Source organism: Eutrema salsugineum, unplaced genomic scaffold (assembly GCF_000478725.1).
Source record: "Eutrema salsugineum unplaced genomic scaffold, Eutsalg1_0 scaffold_13, whole genome shotgun sequence".
Taxonomy (NCBI): domain Eukaryota; kingdom Viridiplantae; phylum Streptophyta; class Magnoliopsida; order Brassicales; family Brassicaceae; genus Eutrema; species Eutrema salsugineum.
In genome coordinates, this window is record NW_006256885.1 from 2,626,915 (window position 1) to 2,651,472 (window position 24,558).

General features: G+C 36.4%; 4 protein-coding genes across 4 annotated transcripts; 3 read left to right on the forward strand and 1 right to left on the reverse strand.

The window, feature by feature from the left end:
* Positions 1–98: 98 nt before the first annotated feature.
* LOC18023145 (plastid division protein CDP1, chloroplastic) lies at positions 99–5,167 on the reverse strand. Its single transcript, XM_006406466.2, has 12 exons — positions 4,683–5,167; positions 4,213–4,326; positions 3,944–4,081; positions 3,643–3,747; positions 3,432–3,554; positions 2,862–3,230; positions 2,665–2,760; positions 2,399–2,515; positions 1,949–2,014; positions 1,143–1,859; positions 515–705; positions 99–443 (listed from the first exon to the last, which is right to left on the reverse strand). The coding sequence occupies exons 1-12, from the start codon at positions 4,980–4,982 to the stop codon at positions 359–361; spliced, it is 2,421 nt and encodes an 806-aa protein (XP_006406529.1). The 5' UTR covers positions 4,983–5,167; the 3' UTR covers positions 99–358.
* Positions 5,168–6,571: 1,404 nt separating this feature from the next.
* LOC18023146 (presequence protease 1, chloroplastic/mitochondrial) lies at positions 6,572–13,284 on the forward strand. The gene is made up of 19 exons (XM_006406467.2): positions 6,572–6,956; positions 7,229–7,403; positions 7,848–8,022; positions 8,140–8,272; positions 8,411–8,481; positions 8,913–8,996; positions 9,096–9,186; positions 9,300–9,820; positions 9,898–10,062; positions 10,137–10,355; positions 10,445–10,572; positions 10,710–10,899; positions 11,478–11,561; positions 11,650–11,747; positions 11,885–12,149; positions 12,240–12,402; positions 12,498–12,678; positions 12,771–12,842; positions 12,939–13,284. The coding sequence occupies exons 1-19, from the start codon at positions 6,671–6,673 to the stop codon at positions 13,078–13,080; spliced, it is 3,243 nt and encodes a 1,080-aa protein (XP_006406530.1). The 5' UTR covers positions 6,572–6,670; the 3' UTR covers positions 13,081–13,284.
* A 1,779-nt stretch (positions 13,285–15,063) lies between these two features.
* Positions 15,064–16,299, forward strand: LOC18023147 (adenylate isopentenyltransferase 8, chloroplastic). Its single transcript, XM_006406468.1, has 2 exons — positions 15,064–15,578; positions 15,834–16,299. Exons 1-2 carry the CDS (start codon positions 15,064–15,066, stop codon positions 16,297–16,299), a joined length of 981 nt encoding a protein of 326 aa, XP_006406531.1.
* A 2,991-nt stretch (positions 16,300–19,290) lies between these two features.
* On the forward strand, positions 19,291–20,875 carry LOC18023148 (cyclin-dependent kinase inhibitor 6). Its single transcript, XM_006406469.2, has 4 exons — positions 19,291–19,648; positions 19,856–19,908; positions 20,026–20,205; positions 20,355–20,875. Exons 1-4 carry the CDS (start codon positions 19,346–19,348, stop codon positions 20,422–20,424), a joined length of 606 nt encoding a protein of 201 aa, XP_006406532.1. The 5' UTR covers positions 19,291–19,345; the 3' UTR covers positions 20,425–20,875.
* Positions 20,876–24,558: the final 3,683 nt, after the last annotated feature.

Sequence of the window (24,558 nt, forward strand, 5' to 3'; positions counted from 1 at the left end):
TTGTTATGAATAAATTTACGATTAGTTTGCTCTGAATTAATTAACGATTAGTTTGCTATGAATAATTTTAGTTTAGTGAATGAAAACAGTTGTTTTGGAGCGGTAACGCTTTACATTAGAAAACTCAAAAGGGTGTCTATCCACAAACAAATCATATCAAATCAAAAGAATCTACAGAGACAAGTCCTTCGAATTACAAGGAATTAAAGAAACAAAATCTTAAGACTTTCCTACACCGTTAGCTAAAACCAGAACTAAAGCTAAATGATCCGATGTTCTATAGTTGATGCTACAACTTTAGTTAGATGAAAATATCTATCATTTAGCGAATTGATGTGCTTCTTTAAGGGAGAGATCGTCATTTCTGTATTTGAATATCGCTTTGGCAGAATTTCCACGATCCATCATCTTGCCTCTTCAGAGTATAGCGGATTTTGTAAGTGCTGCAAGAAAACATCAAAAGTGCAGCATGAGTGAAAATACGCACTCGATCTAAAAGCAAATGTTTTCTTACCTGTAATATTTTGCGTTTTTGGGCTGAGATTCATCAACTAATTCTGCTGCTTCCTCTAGAAGGGCCTCTATTTCTGCAATCTCACCAGCAATTCCATCTGGGAATATGTGTGCTTGCAAAATCTCAAGATGAAGCAAAACGAATCTCCAATAACAGGATTTAGCTTTTGCTGTTTGTGCCAACGTTCGCCACTGCAAAGTCCACATTACCCGAGGAAAAAAAGATAAGAAGGAATGAGCAAACCCTAATCATTACCGTACACTTCACTGTAGAATCCGATCTTATGTTAGAACAGGCCAAAAATTATCCAAACTTGACCTAGTGGCTAAGCGAGCGCTTTCTCTCCTAGAGGTCAAGATTTGATCTCCGGCCTATATCCAGGACTGCTTAGGCTTCATCCCATTATTAATCAGGGTTGAAAATTTTAACCTAATGTTTAATAAGTGGTTTATCCATCCCCTCTCCCTCATATAGGTAAGATATCATGTTTCATTATGGCAAAAATAACTTTCTAGATCTTAGTTAGACCTAGTCGAACTATTGATTCTACTCCACTAAGATTGGCATTCAAATGTTGTAATTAATTCAACTAAGTACAGAAACAGAGTAAATGTAGAGAAACGGTAACCTGGACAAGCATGGATTCATCAAGGACTTCAGGAAGGCTATAAACTTGATGGGTAGGTCCAAGAGCTTCAGCCTTAATATTTTCCCACTGTCTCACGAGCTCTTCCGCGTCTTCTGTAAGCATTGGTCTCTTGTGCACTTCTGACGTGGGATGAGACAATGTAGCTGATTGACCCGAGCTTTTTAGATACAAGGCATCCGGATGTATCTTAAACATGCCCATTAGTGTTTTGATGTTGCCCACGACACCATTTCTATTCACAGAAGCAAGGTTTCTTCTGAAATTCCCAGAATCTGATTCCAAGCGCGGTTTTGCATAAACCCATGTAGGCAGACTCTGTAATCTACCAGACCTAATGCCTGTTAGCTTTAGAGAGAAGAACACGGTGCAACCCAAGATAGCAACAACAGATACCCTTTTGATCAAACTGCTCTGAGAGAGCCAACCATTCCATATTTTATTTTGTTGTAAACCAAGGTTCCTTTTCAGTTGAACCGATGGCCTACTGGAACCGCTTTCATCAATAGTCTTTGCTGATGCCACTGGGCTCTGCAAATCTGTTGCTGCCAACTGCTCGACAGCTGTACAGAGATGTTGTGACGAGTTAGCGAACTGCATAGTGGAAAGTGGTCTTTGGTTCGTCTTGTGATTAATTATTGGAGGTGACCCCATTTTCTTGTTCTCTGAATATTTCTTTTCAGCCCGTAAAAAGTTGGTCTGCAGAAAGTTGTATATATTATATATAAATATGTTTCTGCTTAATTGGAGAGCTGGTATACAGAATCTGCCAGTAATCTAATTCTTACCAAAGATGGAGAACAACCCCTTGTGTCCGGAAAGATAGCAAGCACAGACTCCGTTAGCCATGCTTCCTGGTCAATTTTATTAGGAAGTATGTAAGACGGCCGATATTAATCTTTGTTAAAAACATCAGAGCTGAAGAAGAGATGTCATACTTTCCACATTAAATTTATTGCATGAGCCCTACCAAGAAAATATTTAAGAATAAGCGTGAATACAAGCAACAAAAACGACAGTTGATGGCAGGAATGCACAATTCTGTTAAAGATTATTCTTTGAATTTTACTACCACCCACTCAACCTATCTACTTTCATTGTTTCAGTCAGTGCCTAAGAACATATCTCAACCTCACTCATAATGTTGATCATGCCATTAAACTCAGGAATTATTACGTCCGCTCTAGTGCTAGCAACAAATGGACACACAAATCTTTGGTAAAAAACATTAAGTTTACCAGTGATGGAGTAGCAGAAGTATTCCTCGACTCTTTCCCCAGGATCGAATTACGAACGGCAGAGTCTGAATTTGATTCCAGCTGCTTAAGTTTTTCTAGGGCCTCTGCTTCGGAACCCTGTGCTATCCAACATGTAGGTCCAGTAGCACTTAACTAAATGTACAACGCATGGATCTTTCGAAGCAAGTGAACTTGAAGTAAATAAGACGCAACAACATACAGTTGAAAAGGGACTAACGTATAGAAAATGCAAGAGGGAAAAATACCTGTTTTAGAAGAAATGAGCAAAAAGCTTCCTCAAATTTTAGATCAACACCGTCTGATGCTATGAGACATTCGCATATAGTTTTTGCTTTATTAATCTACACAAGCATACTGAATATTATGCTTTATAAACAGGTATAAAAGAGAAGTAATGGACCGATTGGTTTAAATTTACGAAGGGAAAGAAAATGAGATATACCACATCATTTTGCTTGCTTGAAAATCCAACAGCGATATGAGCAATCACCACCATGTAGAAACAATTAAAATCAATTACCACTCGTTGATTGTGGGATTCGAGTGATTTTTTATTTTTCCGTGTAATGGCCAAGTTATCCCATGGAAGAAGATCAACAATCTCTGTGGCCAATAGCCTGCTAATTGCCTGGCTCAGAAAGCATGGCCAGTCTTGAATTTGACACGAAGCTTCAACATCGAGGCCTTGTCTGAGAAGCTCACGTAGCGCAGCAATTGCACCTCGTCTCCTCTCTGCATTTTCTGGCAAGCAAGGCAGGGCCAGTAGATCCAATGTGCATGGTGGTGCAAGCTCCTCTAATGACTCTTCAATCTAAACTTTTCAACTTAAATCACTTAAAAGCCAATATGCTGGTATATTATGTCTTTGGAAAATATGAACTTATATATGAAGCTCCCTATCATTATTTGATTTACAGTAAGAGGCATGCTAATGCACTTCCAGTGAGAGAACTAAGAGTAAATAAAAAGAAACTTTATCTTTACTGATGCAAGACAACAGAACAGATATTACCTGAGTTAACAATGCAAGTTTTGCAAGAGTAACTTTACTCTTCAGAAAACATTGGGCACGAGCAAGAGCTTCAAATCCTTGAGAGACCTTATTAGCTTCGAAAGCAGCCTTGGCGATTGCACACTTCATGGAAAAAATCATTTTAGAAATAGAAGAAAATCAGAGGGTTAGTGGAAGCTGGTAAGTAGTTCCCTCGTTCATTTGATCTTACCTCAGCTAGTGCCATTGATAAAAATATATCATGAATATATGACTTCGAATCAAGGTGTCTGAGAGCAGCACGACCAATATCCAGCACGAGCTTGTCTTGTCCAACCTGAAGCACAGTAGGTCACATCACCACTTATCTTCTTTCCAAATGCCCAAAATTGAGACAGAAAAGAATAAAGTATCTGCTTATGTTTAAAATCAAAATTTCCTTTAAAAGAGGAGGGATGCTGATAACTCGATAGAAATGATAATTAATGCAGAAAGAGAAAGTACAAAACACCATAACAGGTCAGTAGTATTACCTCTTGAAGAAGGCATAGAGCACCAGGCAACCATGACCATGGGATTCTGAGAGGAGATTTAGGAGCAGTTTTTTCTTTTATGTTACCAGCATATTCTGGTTCAAAGAGAAGTTTATCTCTAACATCCATGAGAAGATCCTGCACATTAGGATCATTGAGAACAACGAATCAAGAAACGAAAGGCATATTCGCTGTCTAGCTCTAGTGATAAAAATGGTCAGATTCTATGGAGCACTTGAAACAGAATCAAACTCTGCGTAGGTCTAAACCTGGCGAGCTATAGCAGCTTCCATTGTATAACCCTCTTCAGCGTCCGCTTTTTTCAAATTTATCACTGACTTAACAACCTCGTCTTTCTCAGCTTGATCAGAAACTCCGATAAGCTGCAAATTCAAAACCATTACCAGTAGCATATATAATCCTGGAACAGTGTTTCACAAACAAAACGCTACATACCATACATACATTCCATTGCAGAAATCAACGATTATTCAAAGACAATTTGCCAACCTTTTCTGATTAACTAAGCCAAATAAAAACATCCAACTCGTTTCTACGCACTGAAGACTAAATTCCCGCAAAATTTTGAGGAGAAAGTTTCTCAACACTGACTAACACCAACTTGTATTTCAACCAAAATTAGAAGGTAAAACCAAAAAACAGCTTCCACTTGCACTTCAGCTTCCATTTACTAACGTTTGTATCGATTTCGAAGACTAAGCCAGTCAGAGCATAATACCTGGTAACACGTAACCGGGATTTCGATTGTAGAGCTAGAGGCAGCGAGTGAAGAAGTACGAGACGGCGCATTATCGACGACATGTGTACCACCACCAGCAGCATTCAACCTCCGTCCTTCCCGCTGAAACCGCCGGAAAGAGCAGCTAAGACCGCAGGAATCTCCGAATTCAGAACGCACGACGACAAAACCTGAGATCTGAACCTCCGGGCGATCTACGATGATGCTGGTGCCGCGATTAGAGACTCCGCAAAGCAGAGAAGAAGAACGGAGAACTGGAAATGTGTAGGCCACTGGCATTGCTGAGCAACTCCAGAAGAAGAATCCTAGAAGAAGAAGAAGTAGGAAGAGAAGAGTGAAGGTAGAATCATGGTACAGTAATGGGGTTTACTGGATTTCTCAAGGGGAAAGGTATAGCGGAGAGAAAATCGGGGAATTTTGGTCGTAAGGCTTATGAGTTTTAGACAGCGATTGCGTTCTCTGATTAAACGATAAGGTAAGTCGCTGAACAAAAGAGAGGCTCTGTAAATCCAGGAACGAGACGGGACCTGGTCACGTCACGTAGATAACAAAGAAACATCTGGAAATTCATTTTCTCGGTTCGATTAATCCACGCTCGTCCCTGAACATGGGCCTTATACAGTTTTTTCAGGCTTTATTCCAGCCCACAATTAATGTGCGAGAAGAAATGACCAGGTTTGGTTTTTACCACCACTCATGGCACAAATCGACCTTAAAAAAGTAAAACCTCTATGAGTAAGTGTGATATAATCTTAAAATGGATAACCTAATCCAACTCATTATTTAAACTAGATTTATAATCCGCGTCGTTGCGCAGAATTTCGTTTTCAAACAGTTAATTAATTATATTTATTTTTTTACTGTTCTTAATTTTATTAGACTCATTTTGTATCTTCATTTATCATAGTTTGTTTTTTTTGTCTTATTTCTCATCTTCAACATTTTTGTCCTCGTATTTTTTTAAAATTCTTTTTTATCAGTTTTGTGTTCTTTTTTTTTTCTTTTTTTTCTTTCATCTTCCTCTTCATCTTTTATTTTTATTTTTTTTCTATTGTCAACAGCCTAAATACCTAGAACAGTTCAACTTTTTTTTATTTATTTTTTCTTTCGATATTTTTTTCATTTTTTTTTCTGATTTTGTTTCGTCTGTTATTTTTACTTAGCTCGTGTATGTATTCTTCTTCCTTTATTTTATCTCCATCTACATGTTTTTCTTTATATTTTGATTTTTTTTTCTTCTTCCTCCTATTGTTCTTATTCTTTTTCATCGTCTATGATTTTTATTTTCATCCTCGTTTTTTTTAACTATGTCTTTTTATTGTTTTTCCCAATTTTTACTTTTTCTTCTTCTTAATAAAAATAATAATTATAAACAATGTGTGAATTAATTAAGTCACTAAATTTAGTGTTAGTGTTTTCTTTTTATTATTAAATGAAAATAATAATATTTTAAAATGTGTGAATTAATTAAGTCATTAATTTTAGTTTTGTTTTTCTATGTTGATGTTGATATCCTAGATGGAGAGAAAAGTCTCTCGTTATATAATAGATTTGAAAAAGCACCAAGATTTAAGATTAAGATATTTTCTGGTCATTATAGATTTTTGGAGGATAGCAAGTCGCAGCAATCAAAACACATTTGGCTATACGAGAACCACGTTTCTTTTCTTGCAAATCAGAACCTCTTATTTGTCCCGACTTAAAATTACGTACTAATTAAAAAGAGAGCTTCAGAACAATGCCATTTAAAAAAAATTATATAAAAAAAACAGTGCCATTTAAAATAAACTATACAATATTTCGTAAATAAATTTGTGTGTTCTACAAGAAATGATACATTTTATTTTTTTTTATTTTACTTGTTCCTCACACAGGATAAAACACCTCTTCAAGTTGGGTTTATTTGCATATCCTTTTTTCGTCTCCGACAGTAGTAGTATTCGCCGGGAAATATTTTTCCGGTAGCCATGCTCCGAACTGTCTCCTGTTCCGCTTCGCTCAGCTCTGCTTCTCTCCTATTTCGCTTCTCTCGCCAGTTCCCTCGCTCTTACTTCTCACTGTCATCGTCTACGGCCGCTCTCCGTGGCCCCAGTCGCAACCTTCGCCGGATTTCCTCTCCTTCAGCCGCCGGAAGACGTCTCTTGCTCCGACGAGGCTTGAGGATTCCCTCCGCCTCAGGTCGCGGTGTCAATGGACAGTTATCTCGCCTCTCTGTTCGCGCCGTCGCCACACAACCCGCACCATCTTATCCCGGTGAGGATTTTCACTCTGTGCTCTCTTCTGCGAAGTTCGATTGGTGGATAGTTTCGTCTCTTAGTTTTAATTCAGATTGTTTCTCTTTTGTGAGCTTGTTTAGTTGATGATACTGTAATATCCAATTTCACACTTAATCCTTTCCTTTGAGAACATTCGGAATTGTCTTCTATTCTATCATTTTTCTTCTCATGCTTTGATGTATATGCTTTTAATTAAATGGGATAAGCTGTGCTGAGGCTTTTTTTTTTTTTTTTTTTGTTGGGATTCAGATGTAGGCCAAGATGAGGCTGAGAAGCTTGGATTCGAAAAAGTGTCTGAAGAATTCATCTCAGAGTGTAAATCAAAGGCGATTCTCTTCAAACACAAGAAAACTGGTTGCGAGGTGATGTCTGTGTCAAATGAGGATGAGAACAAGGTGTTCGGCATTGTTTTAAGGACTCCGCCGTAAGTTTAATACATAGTTTCTAGTCTTTTTATATAGGTGACTTGAGTCATTATTAGGTAACCATTCCAGCTTGGCAATTGCTTTCATTAGTTAGGAAATTGGAATTGGTAACTATTGCTTCTTCACTCTTGGAATTTAGTTAATCGAAATCGTCAAGTTGATTACTGCACATCAAAGGTCGCAGTTCATTGGATTAGTCCTACAAAAAAATTGGGCAAGTCTTTGGTTTCCTCTTCTTCTTTATTGGCACTTGTAAAATGTTCTGAACTATGGAGGTCAATAACTTGTCTGATTTGTCAACGCGTTGTATCAAGACGATTTGAACAATTTTACTTTTACTTAATATTTGCACCCACAGGAGACCTTCTTGTCAAATGGATCTTAAGTTGCTTGCAAAACCTGTAATTGAAATGATTTTGATAATAGTTTTGTTGTTAATGCAGGAAGGATTCCACTGGCATTCCGCACATACTGGAACATAGCGTTCTATGTGGGTCAAGAAAGTACCCGCTAAAGGAGCCATTTGTTGAACTACTTAAGGGAAGCTTGCATACTTTTCTAAATGCATTCACATATCCTGATAGGACCTGTTACCCAGTTGCTTCCACAAATACAAAGGTACAATAAGCGAAATATAAAGTACTTACTTTTGTTGTTCTCAAGGAGCTTAGCCTCTTTCTTTCTGTAATTGTTATTTAGATTTTGTCTGATCATATTCTTCGCTATCAATGGTAGGATTTTTACAATCTTGTCGATGTATATTTGGATGCTGTCTTCTTCCCCAAGTGTGTGGATGACGTTCACACTTTTCAGCAAGAGGGCTGGCACTATGAGCTTAATGACCCCTCAGAAGACATATCTTATAAAGGTTTTATTTACAAAAGATGCCATTTTAGAGTTCTTTTCCTCTACTTTTTTTAGTGTCTTCGTATTGATGCTATATTTTTGTTTATCTACTACTTCATATACGCGCTCATCCTAACTCATCGTTGATGCTTGATCTCAGGTGTTGTTTTTAATGAGATGAAAGGTGTCTATTCACAGCCTGATAATATTTTAGGGCGAATTGCTCAACAGGCAAGTTTTGGGTTTTGTTTACTATAACTGACAGTTTCTCGAGAAATCTCTTTTTAAGAGTAAATTCGTGTAGTGGCTTCTAGTGGCTCATTACCTTATTCTGTGGAGTTGCTGTTGAATTAGTTTACCAATTGTTTTTCTTGAATGTTTTCTAATCCACCTGATTATACGTGTATTACATACTCATAGTTGCATTGTGCATTTGTATCAGGTTTGAATTTCTAGAAATTCTGAAGCTGAAGTTTAATCATATGTTTGTATTTGACCTTATTAATCAACTAAATGATGTAGCCGTTGTAGATATAAGCATATCTTTCTTAAAATGACGCTTGGATACTTGATCCTGAAAACCTCGTGAGATCATCTGAGGTCATATTTCCTTGATATAGTGGTTCTGATGAAATAACTTCTACTGTTTTCACTTTTATTAGGCCTTATCCCCAGAAAATACATATGGTGTTGACAGTGGAGGTGATCCAAAAGTTATCCCTAAGCTGACATTCGAGGAATTCAAGGTTTGTTAAAAGTCAAATTATTATGCTAGTGGCTAAACGAGCGTGATGTATAACTTCTGATGCATAGTATATATATTTCTTGTTATGGGAAAATTTTAGGAGTTCCACCGTAAGTATTATCACCCAAGCAATGCCAGAATCTGGTTCTATGGAGATGATGATCCAGTTCATCGCCTTCGTGTCTTGAGTGGTAAACAATAAAACTCCTTTCGTCTTATTAGAAATAATCCTGTTATTAGTCTAAGTTTGTCGTCTATGTCGATTTTGAAGTACATCTCATCTCCGCCTTTCTTATATGTGCAGAATACTTGGACATGTTCGAAGAAAGTCCATCTCCAGATAGCTCAAAGATTGAACCTCAAAAGCTATTCTCTGAGCCTATCAGACTGGTAGAAAAATATCCTGCTGGTCGAGATGGTGACCTTAAAAAGAAGAACATGTTGTGCGTTAACTGGCTATTGTCTGAAAAGCCCTTGGACTTGCAAACTCAACTCGCACTTGGGTTCTTAGATCATCTTATGCTGGGGACTCCTGCTTCGCCACTAAGAAAAATCTTATTGGAAAGCGGTTTAGGAGAAGCTCTTGTCAGTAGTGGGATGTCAGACGAACTTTTGCAGCCCCAGTTCAGTATTGGTTTGAAAGGAGTGTCTGAAGATAATGTTCAAAAGGTTGAAGAGTTAATCATGAATACTTTGAAAAAGTTGGCAGAAGAAGGGTTTGATAATGATGCTGTGGAGGCATCCATGAACACAATTGAGTTTTCTCTGAGGGAAAACAACACAGGATCCTTCCCGCGTGGTCTATCACTTATGCTCCAATCTATTGTAAGTTTATATGCCTTTTTATGCCCGTGTGTCTGTCTATTTAGGTATCACTCCTTAATTGATTATTGGCTGTTTAGGCAAAATGGATATACGATATGGATCCTTTTGAGCCATTAAAGTACACGGAGCCATTGAAGGCCCTGAAAACTAGAATAGCTGAGGAGGGATCCAAGGCTGTATTTTCCCCTCTGATAGAGCAGTATATTTTGAACAACTCACATCGTGTTACCATAGAGATGCAGGTATTTTTCTTTTACATATTTCTCATTGCTATGTAATGTCTCTTTTGTTTTGTGCTAAAAGCTAGTTTTGTCAGCCTGATCCCGAATATGCTTCTCAAGAGGAAGCGGAAGAGAAAAGTATCCTGGAAAAAGTTAAAGCAGGCATGACAGAAGAAGATCTTGCAGAGCTAGCGCGTGCTACGGAGGAGCTGAGATTGAAACAAGAGACTCCTGACCCTCCTGAAGCACTGAGATGTGTCCCAAGTTTGAACTTGGGTGACATTCCAAAAGAACCTACCTATGTTCCCACTGAGGTAACCATTTTGCTAGCCGTTGCTTTTGTTGTATTTTCTTACACTTCCTGAGCTTGCGAATTTCACTGAAATGAAGTTTTAAACAATAGGTTGGAGATATTAACGGTGTGAAGGTTTTGCGGCATGACCTTTTCACCAATGATATTATCTACGCTGAAGTAGTATTTGATATGGGTTCGCTGAAACATGAGCTTCTTCCACTAGTACCACTGTTCTGGTATGATTTAAGCTTACTTATGATATTCGGTTCTTACTATGTTTTTTCAGAAATGTGCATGGTGGAATTGTTAAATGAAGAATGTTGCTTCATACTATATTCAAACTGTAATTCTGATAGAATATGTCTTTTGACAGTCAATCATTACTGGAGATGGGCACAAAAGATTTGACTTTTGTGCAACTTAATCAGTTGATTGGAAGGAAAACGGGAGGAATATCAGTTTATCCCCTTACATCATCTGTGAGGGGCAAGAGTGAACCATGCAGCAAAATTATTGTACGTGGAAAATCGATGGCTGGGAGAGCTGAAGACCTTTTTAACCTGGTATTATGTCTTTTAACATGCTTTACTTTAACTTATCGCATTTCTCTAGATTTGTATATGTTGGGATATGGAATGCGTAGACTTGTGAGCTGTCCATCTGATTGATCTTGTTTTCTTGGTTTCCCCAGAGATATAGTGTGGCTGTTAACTTCTGTTGCATGGCCCTGTTCGCTTGTATTTTAGCAAATTTCTTGTCTCTTTTTTTTTTCTTTTCTTTTCCGAAATGCATAGCTGCCTCCCTCATCTTTTTCCCCGAGTCTCTTTCTTCTCTAAGATGTACTTAATGCGTTTTCTGTGTCTTCACTATGAGCCTGGTTATGGTACACAACCGCTCTGACTGGAAAACTGGTTTTATCAGATCAGATATAATGTAACCTTGAAATCGAAACAGATAGTGGAAATAGGGTGATATAAGAACTTTGCGAATTCATAAATGCCTTTCATGAATCAGAAACATGGTCCAACTGTAGAGTGTAGAAATTATTCAACTCCCTTGCAATGCATGTCCCATATTTTATTTTGTCTCTGTCGAAGTTACTGGTTGGCTCTAATCTTCATTGCATTTTGTCTTGCTGTAGATGAATTGCTTGTTGCAAGAGGTTCAGTTTACAGATCAGCAGCGGTTTAAACAGTTTGTCTCTCAAAGCATAGCACGGATGGAGGTAAGTAGTAGGATTTTTCTTTCTGCATTTTGCATGATAAGTGGAACTTGAAAGTAGTAGTGTAAACATCATTTCTCATTCAATGTAGAACCGATTGAGGGGAAGTGGTCATGGAATTGCTGCAGCGAGGATGGATGCAATGTTGAACATTGCTGGATGGATGTCTGAACAGATGGGTGGTCTCAGGTTGGAACGTGATAACAACTAGATTTGACTTATTTATTTACCACTTGTTTATATCCTATCTTTTCTTCAGTATTGATCTTACTGAGAAGGAACTTAATTCATAAAACGTAACAAAGTTGAGCATCTCTCTTTTGTAGCTATCTTGAGTTCTTACGTACTCTTGAAAAGAAATTGGATGAAGACTGGGAAGGAATTTCATCCTCACTCGAGGAGATCAGAAGATCTCTCCTTGCCAGGAATGGTAGCATAGTTAATATGACTGCAGATGGGAAGTCTCTCACCAACGTCGAAAAATCTGTTGAGAAATTCCTAGATTTACTCCCTGAAAACCCATCTGGTGGGCTTGTCACTTGGGATGGTCGACTTCCTCTGAGAAATGAAGCCATCGTAATACCAACTCAGGTAAATAAAGAAGACTGTTTTATATTGAATGTGCTTGGGTTTAGGCTTTTCGATTATATAGTGAACTTTGATTTCATACACTCTTTGCAGGTAAACTATGTTGGAAAAGCGGGTAACATATACAGCACGGGGTATGAGCTTGATGGCAGTGCATATGTTATATCAAAGCATATTAGCAATACATGGTTATGGGATCGTGTTCGTGTAAGTGGTGGTGCATATGGAGGTTTCTGTGATTTCGATTCGCATTCAGGTAAAAAAAAAAAGCTGCTTTTACGTTCTGCCTCCAATGCAAAAAGAAAAAAAAAAAGGAGTTGTCCTAACGTATGTGAACTTTCTTTGTTTCAGGAGTATTTTCGTTCTTATCGTACCGGGATCCAAACTTGTTGAAGACACTTGACATATATGATGGAACTGGAGATTTCTTACGTGGACTTGATGTGGATCAAGAGACACTCACTAAAGCTATTATTGGAACCATTGGTGATGTTGATTCATACCAATTACCTGATGCCAAAGGTTATAGCAGGTAAATGGATTCCTTTTCTATCTCTTTACGGCAGCTATCTGAAAGAACATAACTGATTCTGAATCAAAAATTGTCAAATCTCTTTTACCCAGTTTGTTGAGGCATTTACTTGGAGTAACTGATGAAGAACGACAAAAGAAGCGTGAAGAGATATTAACAACAAGGTTAATTAAAGACGTGTTTTTCTCTCTAGCATTCTATAATATTATATGATAAGAAAGTGTTGATTTGCTTCTAATTTCTCTTTTTTTGTTCCACAGTTTGAAGGACTTCAAGGATTTCGCAGAGGCGATAGATGTGGTTAGAGATAAAGGTGTAGCGGTGGCTGTGGCATCTGCAGAAGACATTGATGCGGCAAACAATGCACGCTCCAACTTTTTCGAGGTTAAGAAAGCTCTCTAAGCTGAGAAATCACTACAATAATACGATTGAGAATCTCATTAGAGACTTGTCTTGATTTCTCCATTATGAGTTTTCACAGTAAATGGAGAATTTCACCTTCAACTTATAGTTATATATTGGTTCCCTATCCAAATTGGATCTGTGAAAACTAAAAACTGTTTTAGTGGGAAAAGATTATGAAAAAGAGACGATACTCGACTACAACAAAAAGATGACTAATGGTTGAATTTTATAAAAGTAGAAATGTAAAGCTTTCCCCAAATTAGGAGTTGATGTAATGGTTATACATGATCATGCAAACCCAAGTACCGACCAAAGCCTTCCTCTCCATTGAACGCAATAACCGGATCGGTTGTGCTTCATCATTGTCATTAGACTACAGTTTAGAGTAACAGTTGTCGATGTCGTTATAATACATTTCACAAGTGGAGAAAACACAAGCAAGGATAGGTGATCGATGCATATTGTACGCATGTCACATCGTATGTATCATTTTTTTACGTTAAATCACATCGTATGTATCATTTAAATATTAATAGTCTGCATTTCATGCCTGTCAGAATCTAGTAAATAAAAATAAATTTAGATATTAGCGTTTTGTAGATTTTCGATTATATGTTTCTTCCCCCATTTTATTCAAATTTGTGTAGTAAAATTTCCTCGACAAACAAAAAGTGTAGTAAAATTTCCATTTTGGTGTAATATTTATACATTCATATACATCACCCCATTTACATTTTTCACTTCACAATGGCGTGATTTAAGTTTAAATAGAAAAGAAATAATACAAAATGGAAAAAATTGGAATACTCAAAAAGGAAATAGAAAGAAAGAAAGTATATACAGTATAGATTGTTTTCAATTTGGGAACCCTAAAATCTACAAAGCCCTTGTGAGGAAGCATCGATCGAACTTTGGAGATCAAATTATATAACTTTCTCAGATCCGAGGTATCTCTTCACTTGTGTTTTTGCTTACTAAAGATCTTCTAATAATTAAATATACATAGCACGCATGCAGCTTTTATTTATCATATTGATCATGTCAATATCCATTGTATTTAGTTACTTAGTACTCTATGTAATTCTATATCTATTGTGCAAGTTTTTAGGAGACTAAGCACACAATGTGAAACATCCGGACTTAGTTGTGTTGTTTTACCAATAGGCAGCATATACTTATGAGTATTTTCATATTTTACTTCTCATACAGTAGTGCTTTCTTTATTTATTTTTTCGTATTTTTTATTATATTCTCTCGTGATACACAAATATTATGTTCTAAATTGATAACCCTCATATTTATTATCCATATAATTAGATTTTCTAACTCACAATTAAGAAAATTCAAAATTGCTCCATATAACATAAACAATTTCCATTTTTCACTTCCTTCAGTTTTTTTTAGTATTTTTCATTTTTTCATATTTTCTTTCTTTTTTCGAAGTCAATAACTAAAAATAAAAAATTTATATTATTATATTGACATATATGGCAATCTTAATTAACAATAACATATGTCACAATTGCATGAGTTATACTTTTGTTTATGTGTCAAGTTCATGTTAAAAAAATCCAGCTTTATATAAAAAGATAATATATCTCATTAAGATTTTAATTAAAAAAAAATCATAATTGAAGAAAAAATTGAATTTCTGTATAAGAAAACAGTAAAATGTGCCAGATGCCACTCATTTGGTTCAAGGGCTTAGCAGTTAGCTCCACCTCATTGGTTCGATTAATGCATAACTCATTACAAAATCAAAGTTAATCCATATTCATTTATAGCAGCATACAAATCTACCAGTATCATATCTAACCAAATTAATTTAACTTTTCAGTTTCACTTAACCTGTTTTGTTTTGTTCAGATTATAAAAGCCTGCCACTAATAAGGGAGTCATGATCAGGTAATGATGATCTAAAGAGGAGATTAGAAAAGAAAACAGAAACAGCATTTTTGTCTTCTTATAATCGGTATAACCATGCACGATCTCACTTCTACATTCGTCTCTCGTTCCCTCTTCCCGACCACTTCTCCGCAACTTCGACTGCGACCACGATCATCATCAGTAGTTCCCATGACCGTTTGCATGGACAAACAACGAAAGGAGAAAGTAGTTGTCATAATGGGAGCCACCGGGACAGGCAAGTCACGGCTCTCTGTCGAACTAGCAACCCGTTTCTCCGGAGAGATCATCAATTCTGACAAAATGCAAGTATACAACGGATTGGACATAGCCACGAATCAAATCACAATCCTTGAGAGATGTGGAGTCCCTCACCATCTTCTCGGCCATCTCCCTCCGGATTACGGTGAACTAACCGCCTCCAACTTCCGCTGTTTAGCCTCACGGTCAATCTCCGATATTGCTTCACGTGGAAAGCTCCCCATAATAGCCGGCGGATCAAACTCTTTCATTCATGCCCTCCTTGTCGACCGTTACAACCCTGAAACCAATCCATTCGTTTATGGATCGTTGGTTTCTTCTGATTTGAGGTATGTAACATGTAACCCTTACAAAGTAAAAAATGTTTACATGTAACGTTTGCATGTAATTTTTCTTTCCTTTCCAAGAATGAATTCAAAAACTTCTCTTTTTGGTAAAAAATGAATTCAAAAACTTAAACATCTTTAAATGGAATGAGAAGTTTACTTTTACATGTAACGTTGTAATTAAAAAAGTTTAATCTCTTTCACATGTATTTAAACTTGATTCGTGTGGATGATCAAAATCTTGGTTTGGTCAAGAAGGTACGATTGCTGTTTCCTGTGGGTTGATGTGTCGGTCTCGGTTTTGTACCATTACCTCTCAACACGTGTGGACCAGATGATGGAGTCAGGGATGTTCGAGGAGCTAGCTGGTTTCTACAACCCTAGAGATAACCGAACCGGGATTTACAAGGCCATAGGAGTACCGGAGTTTGACTGGTACTTCCGAGTCTACCCGCCCGAGAATAATAATAACGACAAGGCTTGCGAGTGGGACACAGCGAGAAAGGCGGCGTACGAGGAAGCAGTGCAGGAGGTCAAAGAGAACACGTGGCTGCTTGCGAAGAAGCAGATAGAGAGGATCATGCAGCTGAGAAGCAGCGGTTGGGAGATTCAGAGGCTGGACGCTACGGGGGCGTTTAAGGCTTCCTTGAGAGATGAGGTTTGGGAGAATAACGTTTTGGAGGAATGCGTCAAGATTGTGAAACGCTTCTTGCTCAAAGACTAGGTAGGTTTCCTTTTTCAATTTCCCCACCAATTTTCCAGTTTAAGGCACCATAAGAGAGAGGGAATATTTTTTTTTGTTCCTTTTAAGCAGTAAAACAATATCAATACTCTAGTCAGAGCTGTATATGTTGAGTGACTTCATTACCAAGCTATTTTTTCCCCATTAATATTCTTCTTTCCCCCTCCATGTTTTGTGTCTCTATCACCAAGCTAAATAACGTCCGTAAAATCATTTATTGTAATTAGCTTATGTAAAATTGGAACTTGGTTTATAAGAAAAAGAAAAAAATATCATTTCCCCCCTCTGAATCTTGTTTTTCTCTAGTATTTAGTTTGAGATGATATGATATTCCAAGTAACTGTAGTTTAGTAGTTAATTACAACTAATTGGTTGCAGTGCCGTGCTTAGGCTTATAGAGGTTTTAGGCAAATTTCAAAAATGTGGCATTTATTATAAAAATAACAAAAAAAGTTATAACATTGAATTAAAACATACAAAAATAATGATAAAAAGAATAGATAATATAGAAATTCTAATTTACATTTTTTCTCATTTTTTCTACAAAAGCATTTATCAAATTTACATATTCAAAATTTCTGATCAATTCTCTGTATTAATATGATAACCAAACTGTTTAATTTCTCTTATACCAATGGAAATGTTTAAGATTATGGACGTCTTCAAACAGATAAGCTAAACACATATGTTAAACTATATATAAAAGCTTAATTACTTTTGGAATAAATGTGGTCTTATAGTTTTGTTAACTTTGATGTGGCCATTACCTAATTTTTAATACCTAAGCCACGACACTAATTGGTCGAAGGAGGATGTTAATTTCGATAGCTCTATCAACTCTTGTTAAAAATCTACAAAATCAATGTTTTAGGCACAGAGGGAATATCATTATATGATAATGTAAGTGGCAACAAACAATCAGGTTAATTTAATTATAGATTCAGAAGAACCTGAATAGTGAATTTATGATCACAGCCAAAAAGATGAGTTGCTGAGTATATTCAGTGGTCCTTTATCTATGTAACTGTAACAAAACAACAACATATCATTTTTAACAAAACCAAAAAAAAATAATAAGTAAATTGTTAAAAAGAAAAGCCAAGAGCCCAAGAGCATAAAAGATTAGGAAGCATAAGATAAAAGTAGAATTTTGGGATTTGAGACGGTTACACAGATCCCGACCCCAACTGAAAAAAAGGCTCACCAACTAACAGTCCACTGTCAAAAATTCCCTTAAAAAGTGTATTTTTACATTGTTTGACTTTTTCTTTTCATCTGTTAGAAAACTCCAACTCTCCTCGATTGACTTTTTCTTTTATTGTAATCAATTAATTGACTACAACAGAACTCTCAAGAATCAATACATTCAATGTAGCAATGTATTTCTATGTTTTACCCCTTTTTAGTTTGATTTATGTTTTGATCGGATTTTATATCTGTTTAATTCTTTTTAATCTAGTTTCACAACCAATTTTTTTCAGGCTTATAGTAAAAACATAACTACAATTTGTTCATGCAATTACTTTCTTCTAGAGTCTAAAGAGGAAACATGGACTTTTACAAACAACTAAATAACTCGCAAAATTCATATTGATTAAATAATTGTTGAGCAATTATTAATATTTCCGTATATAAATGCCGTGGTCATCGAATTCGTTGTTGCATCAGTTACTCATTTACTCGATGATTCTTTGTACTACTACAAATTATTCAAAATGGTCCCAATTCATTGGAAGAATAAAGAATTAGTACTAATCTAAACCATTCTGGCCATTTGTATCTTTGCCCTTTAATACGAGACTTGATTTATGGTGTTAAGTGTACAGAAAAATTATAGTTGAATTCTTTGTATAGCTCAACCTTCTATTGCGCTACCTTATAATGGTTTAAACACATGTACATGATTTTGCAGAACATGTCATTAAAAAAATGCTGTATAGGACAAAATATGTTGATGACGTGTATTTGAATGGAAAAAACTTACACATGGAAAACTTAAAAAAAAACTAAGTTTTAAAAACCTGGAATACAACAAAACAAAAACATGAGTTTAGATGAGTGAGTCTAATACGTTAAATTAATGCAACGAAAATAAATGTTCCGACAACAGTATCTTATTATATTGTCTTTAAATTGTAATATTTGTTATATGGTGGATGTATATTTTCATTATTTTGTTATAGTAGTATCTTTAATTGGGAATTTTGTAAGGAATTTTGTAGAGGTTGGCTAACTTCATGTAATATTTGACCATTTTAAGATTTTTAAAAAAGGTTCGAGCTATATACATGTTTTAAAATTGTGTGTATCCTTTTTAATGTTATGAAATGGTTAATTAACATCAAATATTTTAACCCTATTCCTCGCTGTTAACATATCCATCCAACTAATGTTATATAACCCATGATAAAACGCGTATGATGGAAGGAATCAAGATGTAATTTGATATATTCTATCCACATCTCAACCACTCATATATATACCTTCAATATGTCACATCATTAATGGTGTAATTGTAAATCATTAATTGGAGTTATAAATTCTTTATTCAAAGAGAGTGACCAAATGTAAATCTTTCTTCCTAGATAAAACATTAAAACTTTATAGATGGAATTTTAATTATCCATTTTTCAAACCGGAAACAAAAAAATGATTATTGTTACGTTTCCACTACGACATAACTAAAAGAAAATGATTACGATTTTAATTGTTTTGAAAGAAAGCCAAAAACGGCAAAAAGAAAGCGCGTTTCGAATCCCAACGGCGTTTTGTGTAAGAAAAAAAAAGCGAGAGTCCGTAACGGCGCCGTTACAGGTCTCCGTCACTCACGAAACGGGACTATAACCATAAACTCCGTCCGCTCGCCAAGGAATCGAATCTCATCCGTTGAAATAATCAACGGCTCATGATTCTTTCATCTCACTCTCTCTCTACTTCTACCCCACCAAAATCTCCCCTGCTTTTAATAAGCAGCGAACCAGAAATAGAAAGAAGCAGAGAGCACAAAAAGTAAGAGAGAGAGAGAGAGATGAGCGAGAGAAATCCAAAGTGCAAGCGAGATGCGAAAGAGCTCGAAGCTTCAAGCGAAAGCGTCTCGCCTCTCAAGAAGAAGAAGCTCGATAATTCATCATCAACGGACTCTCGTGACGTCATCCTCCCCGTTCCTTCTTCTTCTTCCGTCGCTTTATCGACGGAATCAGCTCCAGGTGGATGCTCTGTTACCTCCGCCGTAGAAGACGATGACAAGAGCTTGAGCATCTGCTCCGGCTGTTTTAACAGTGAATCGAACCAAATCGCGAAGAAAAGCCCGACGTGTGTGGTAGATCTGGAGGTGCGATTCTTAAAATCCGAAGCTCGTCTCTGGTTTATTTTTTTTTGTTTTTGATTTTGGAGAAATTTTTTGAGAGACAATCATCGATTGACTCCATTTTTCTCAGTTTTTCCATTTTCACTGTGCTTCTTTAACGAGAAAGATTTAATCTGTAACAATAACAACAAAACCTCCATTGATTTTTTAATTCCCGTTTCCTGTTTTCAGGCTCATCAAATCTCGGAAACCGAATCCTTAACATTCATCATCAGCAATTTCAGGTTCATAGTCTCTCTTTGAGTTTTTTTCTATATTTTATTTATTTGTCCTTCTTCTCTCATTCTGATCTCTGCGTTGTTTCTCTGTTTCTGTTTGTTTTTTTCTGCGTGGCCTTGCAGAAAAGAGGAAAATCCGGTGAGCGAGGCATTAGGGGAAACAACAGAGATTGAATCACCATCGGCGACGGATAGAGATGATCGGAGAAAACCAGGGGAGGTGGGCAAGAGTCCGACGCCGGCAGAGATTGAGGAATTTTTCTCGGAGCTAGAGAATGAAGAGAAGAAGCGATTCATAGAAAAGTGAGTTTCTCTTCAAATTTCGTCTCACGTGCGCTTTTGGGTTTGGGGAAGAATGTCTGCGCAGGATAAAAAGAGTTGATCCGAGGCTGCGTAGTTTAGCAAACATCATAAGGAGAATAAGAATCCTAACGAACACTTTTTTGACACAGGTACAACTTCGACATCGTCAATGACAAACCGCTTGAAGGTCGGTACAAGTGGGATCGACTTGAGCCATGAAAAAGGAAGAAAATAGCTCATATGGAAGTACCGAAGAAGGAAAAAGAAAAGAAAAAATAGGTTTTTCTTTCTTTCTGTTTTACAGTCCACTTGTACAGCTCTCTTCCTTTTCTTTTCTTTTCTAATCAGTTTTAGTTCGTACAAAAAAAAATTACAAATCGAAATTTCGAACCTTTGATTAGTACTAGTTACGATGGTAATTAAAAGTTCGTCTGGGGTTTTGATTTCGTGGGTTTCTCGTGTTTACTTTTTTTGAAAAAAATTTGAGTATAAAAAATGGTGTAGGCAAATTCGTGACAGAGTGATCAGGTTTTAATTGCATGAATATGGAAAGGTGGTTCTTGTTTTGGATTTAAAACATTGGATGCTTATTACAATATATTTTATCTCAACATTTTTGTTTGTCTCTTGTCCTTCTTATTCTTACATTTTCCCAAAAGAACATCACTTATTTAAATGTTTCATAGTGTTTCCAGGTATTATATAGAGTACTCAATTTACGAAAATATCTGAAACCAGAAACTAAAATGTAAAATATGAAAGTGGGAGAAAAGAGGAAATGCACCATGAGACATGACGGTACAGTTGGTCTTTTGTACTTCCTCTAAAACTTATAGATATATATATTTCTCGTTAATATTCTCTTTTTATTTCGGAATATTCCCTCCGTTTTTGTTATTTTTTGTGTTTTGGTTCCGTTCCCTCGCCTCTTATTATAACTTAACCGTGGGTCCACAACCAGTGAGAAACCATTTGGCTTGTATTAGATAAGACCAAAAAAAAGCAAAAGTGAATTTTCCAAACGAATTTTTACCGTAATGATAGAGTTTTTCACTAATTTTTAACGATCGCATAGGAAATAATACCGAAAAATTAACGTGGATTTAGTTTGAAAAAGAGTAAGTAAAGAAAATACAAAAAAAAAAAAGGGAAGCAAGAGAATCGGAGGGGAGTAGGAAAGGGTAAAATCTCATCATTGCATGATTCGGTTGGGATGCGCTCTTTTTACCATTTCTTTCTTTCTTTACAGCCACAGAGCAGAGACAAAGGCGCGTGGCTCCACGTGCTTCTGTCCCTCCATTCATTTGTATTTCAATTATTATTTTCTAATTACTTTGCAAGCTCGAGTTCCAACTTCAAAGAGAAACAAATCAAATTATCAATGACGAGTATAAAAGAAAAAAATACGTAAAAAGAGTGTTTTTCTTTTATTAGGTTATTAAAGGAGAAAAAGCGAATCTTTAAAGGTAAAGAAATCAGAAATCCTGGGAGAATCAGTCTAGAGATGGACGTGGAGTTTTGCCTTACAGAATGTGATCATGCAAATGCAACTGCCTTTTTCTTACTGTCCACGCTCCATGTCTCCTTTCCCACGTACCCAGATCATCTCGCATATACATACATACTCCCACTTTCTGATTTTTCAATATAAACAAGCGATATACCACACGTGTGTACGTTAATGATAATCATGTGAAACCATAGCTAGTTAAAATTGCATATAACAAACCATGAGCATGCATCATATCTGTAACATCCCTATCCCAGGCTCCTAAGAAAGCGGGGAATCGGGTATGTTAGGTCAACCATCAAACCATGTCTGGTAAGATGTTCGATCTGGTGAGCACACAGGATCGCCAGGAAAACGCCCAGGTAACAATCAACAACACAGACTTAGGTTGATTTCTCTACTAAACCTGAAAGACAAGGGGAGAGGAGGGGTGAGTAATTGGGATTACTCAGTGAGGGTGGACCTTAAGGAGGCCCACAACATCATCAAACTAGCATAAATTGGTTTTAAGAGATCCAATCCTAAAGCAAGCCCAAGCAACACATATATAGATATATTTACTTATATATATAGACAACTCATTCCTAGCAATCAATCACACAGCATTCAAGGGTAACCCTACAAACAACTACACAAGAAACGGGTCCTTGGACGCGGCAGTAGTGGACTGCCACATGGGCCCCCATGCCTCTCCCGGAAAGCAACCAGAATAATCCCATCCAATGGCTGGCCTATTACCATACCCATTAGTCAGGATTACTCTGCCAGTCACACAGACTGATCCACAGCAATCACCGAGACAGGCTATGACACTAAAGGTCACTCGACGGCTGCTCATAGCGGTCTCACCAGAAAGCTGTACCCAGCGGTCCTTTTGGACGGCTCAACAAACAAGAAAGAGGATAGAGAAAACTATAAGATCAGCGTCCATAAGTTATTGATTGTTCTAGGTTTGAAAACATTTTAAAAAGATTTTAATAAAAAAATGTTTTCGCAAACAATTTTCTCTTTGAAAACAAAAACGGGCGCGACCACTTTAGAACGGAGCTAAATTAAGATGCACGTTCGGTGATACCAATTGTAACAAAAAGGAACAATAATCAGGTTAACATCACACAATCAATATTTTAAAGTCCAATAAGTTTAGATCCAAGTTCAGGTTAATTATCTCATTCCACCAGCAACCAACAATCATCAACAAACAGGCAACATAGATCCAGGTCCTAAACAATTCTAACAACCCTAACAAGCAGATCTAAGCCTGATCTAAGAAAAGGTCACTTAAAAGACAACCATGCATATGTAAGAGAGGATGAAGCCACAGAGCCCTCACCTTGGCTTAGAAGGCTGAGAAACAGGAGGAGGAGGAGGCAAAGGAGAAGGAGATCTAAGAGGAGATCCATCAGAATCAACTCCCATCTCACCCAAAGGAGAAGGAGGCGGCGCAGACATCACAGCTGGGCAAGGGAGCTTCGGCAGCGAGAGAGGCTTGGAGGATCGCGGCGGCCGCGGCTAGGAGGGAGAGAGACACGGCCAAGCGAGAGAAAGAAGAAGAAGAAAACGCAGAGAGAGAGAGGAAGGGAGCAGCTCGGCGCAGAGAGGAGAGAAAGAGAGAAGAAAAAAAAGGTGGCTAGGGTTTATTAGGAGCTTAATGAGAGTTTTAGGGATTTAATTAGGTATTTATATAGAGGTTAAATAGATGGGCTGGGCTTAATGGGCTCTTAGAAAAAAATTAGGAAAAGCCCAAATAAAAAAGAAATAAATAGAAAAGGAAATAGAGATGGTTTAATTTAATAAAACCGGAATTAGGAACTGGTAACATCCGATATTTGGTTAACCAAAAGTCGGGATGTTACAATATCACTATACATTTGTGTTTGTATATGTGTATATATTTATTAAAAAACATTTTTGTGTTGTATGTTGGTAAAAACAAAACAAATAGGTGTAGACTTTTGTAGACGTGTAGTGAAGAGGATGAATAGGTTAAAAAAGTGAAATGAGTGTTGGGATTGTGGAAATAAATGTCGTTTGTCGAACATTGTTGTGTTCTACACCTGATTTGATACCTCATTAAAAAAAAAAAAAGTAAAAACAAAAGATCTAAGACCATCTTCAATGGAGTCTGTTTCTCATGTTAATTTGGTATTAAAAAAAAAAGATTAAATAGCCTAATTGATAAGAACCGATTCTCATGAGAGGAACTGAGAGACCCATGAGAGACTATGACATGGCAAGGTCTGATTGGATGAATTTTTTTTTTCCATTTATCTATCTCTCTTATTCTGGTATTATTGCTAGAAAGAAAGAAAAAAAATTTCAGAATATTTAAAAAAATAAATTTCAGAACATTTAATAAATTAAATTAACTTTATAATATTTTTATAATTTAAAAAATTAATTTTTTTTCTTAAGAAAATTCTGTTTAAAAAACTTACCATTGAACGTTCAAAAACTAAAAATCTCTCACAAATATACATATATGTGTAAGTAACACAAAATATATTAAAAACAAAATAAGAACCCTTATGGATCTCTCACCATTAGAGATGGTCTAACATTGCCATACGCTTCTCACTCCACGCATACTTGTGATACCTTAACTCTACCAGTTGGCAACAAAAAAAGAAGAAAAAAAAATAAAAACATTACCCTTTCCCGAGGGGAAAACTATATTATTCAATTTGCGATAATATATTGTTATAGATTGTTTTAGTAATGTTTTTCTTCTATCTAGATATAAATTAATTGTGACTTTTACTATACTTTAAAAATTTGCTCTATTTGAAGCCACGACAAAATCAATATAACATGTGTTAGCTTAGAGCTAGACTATCTGAACT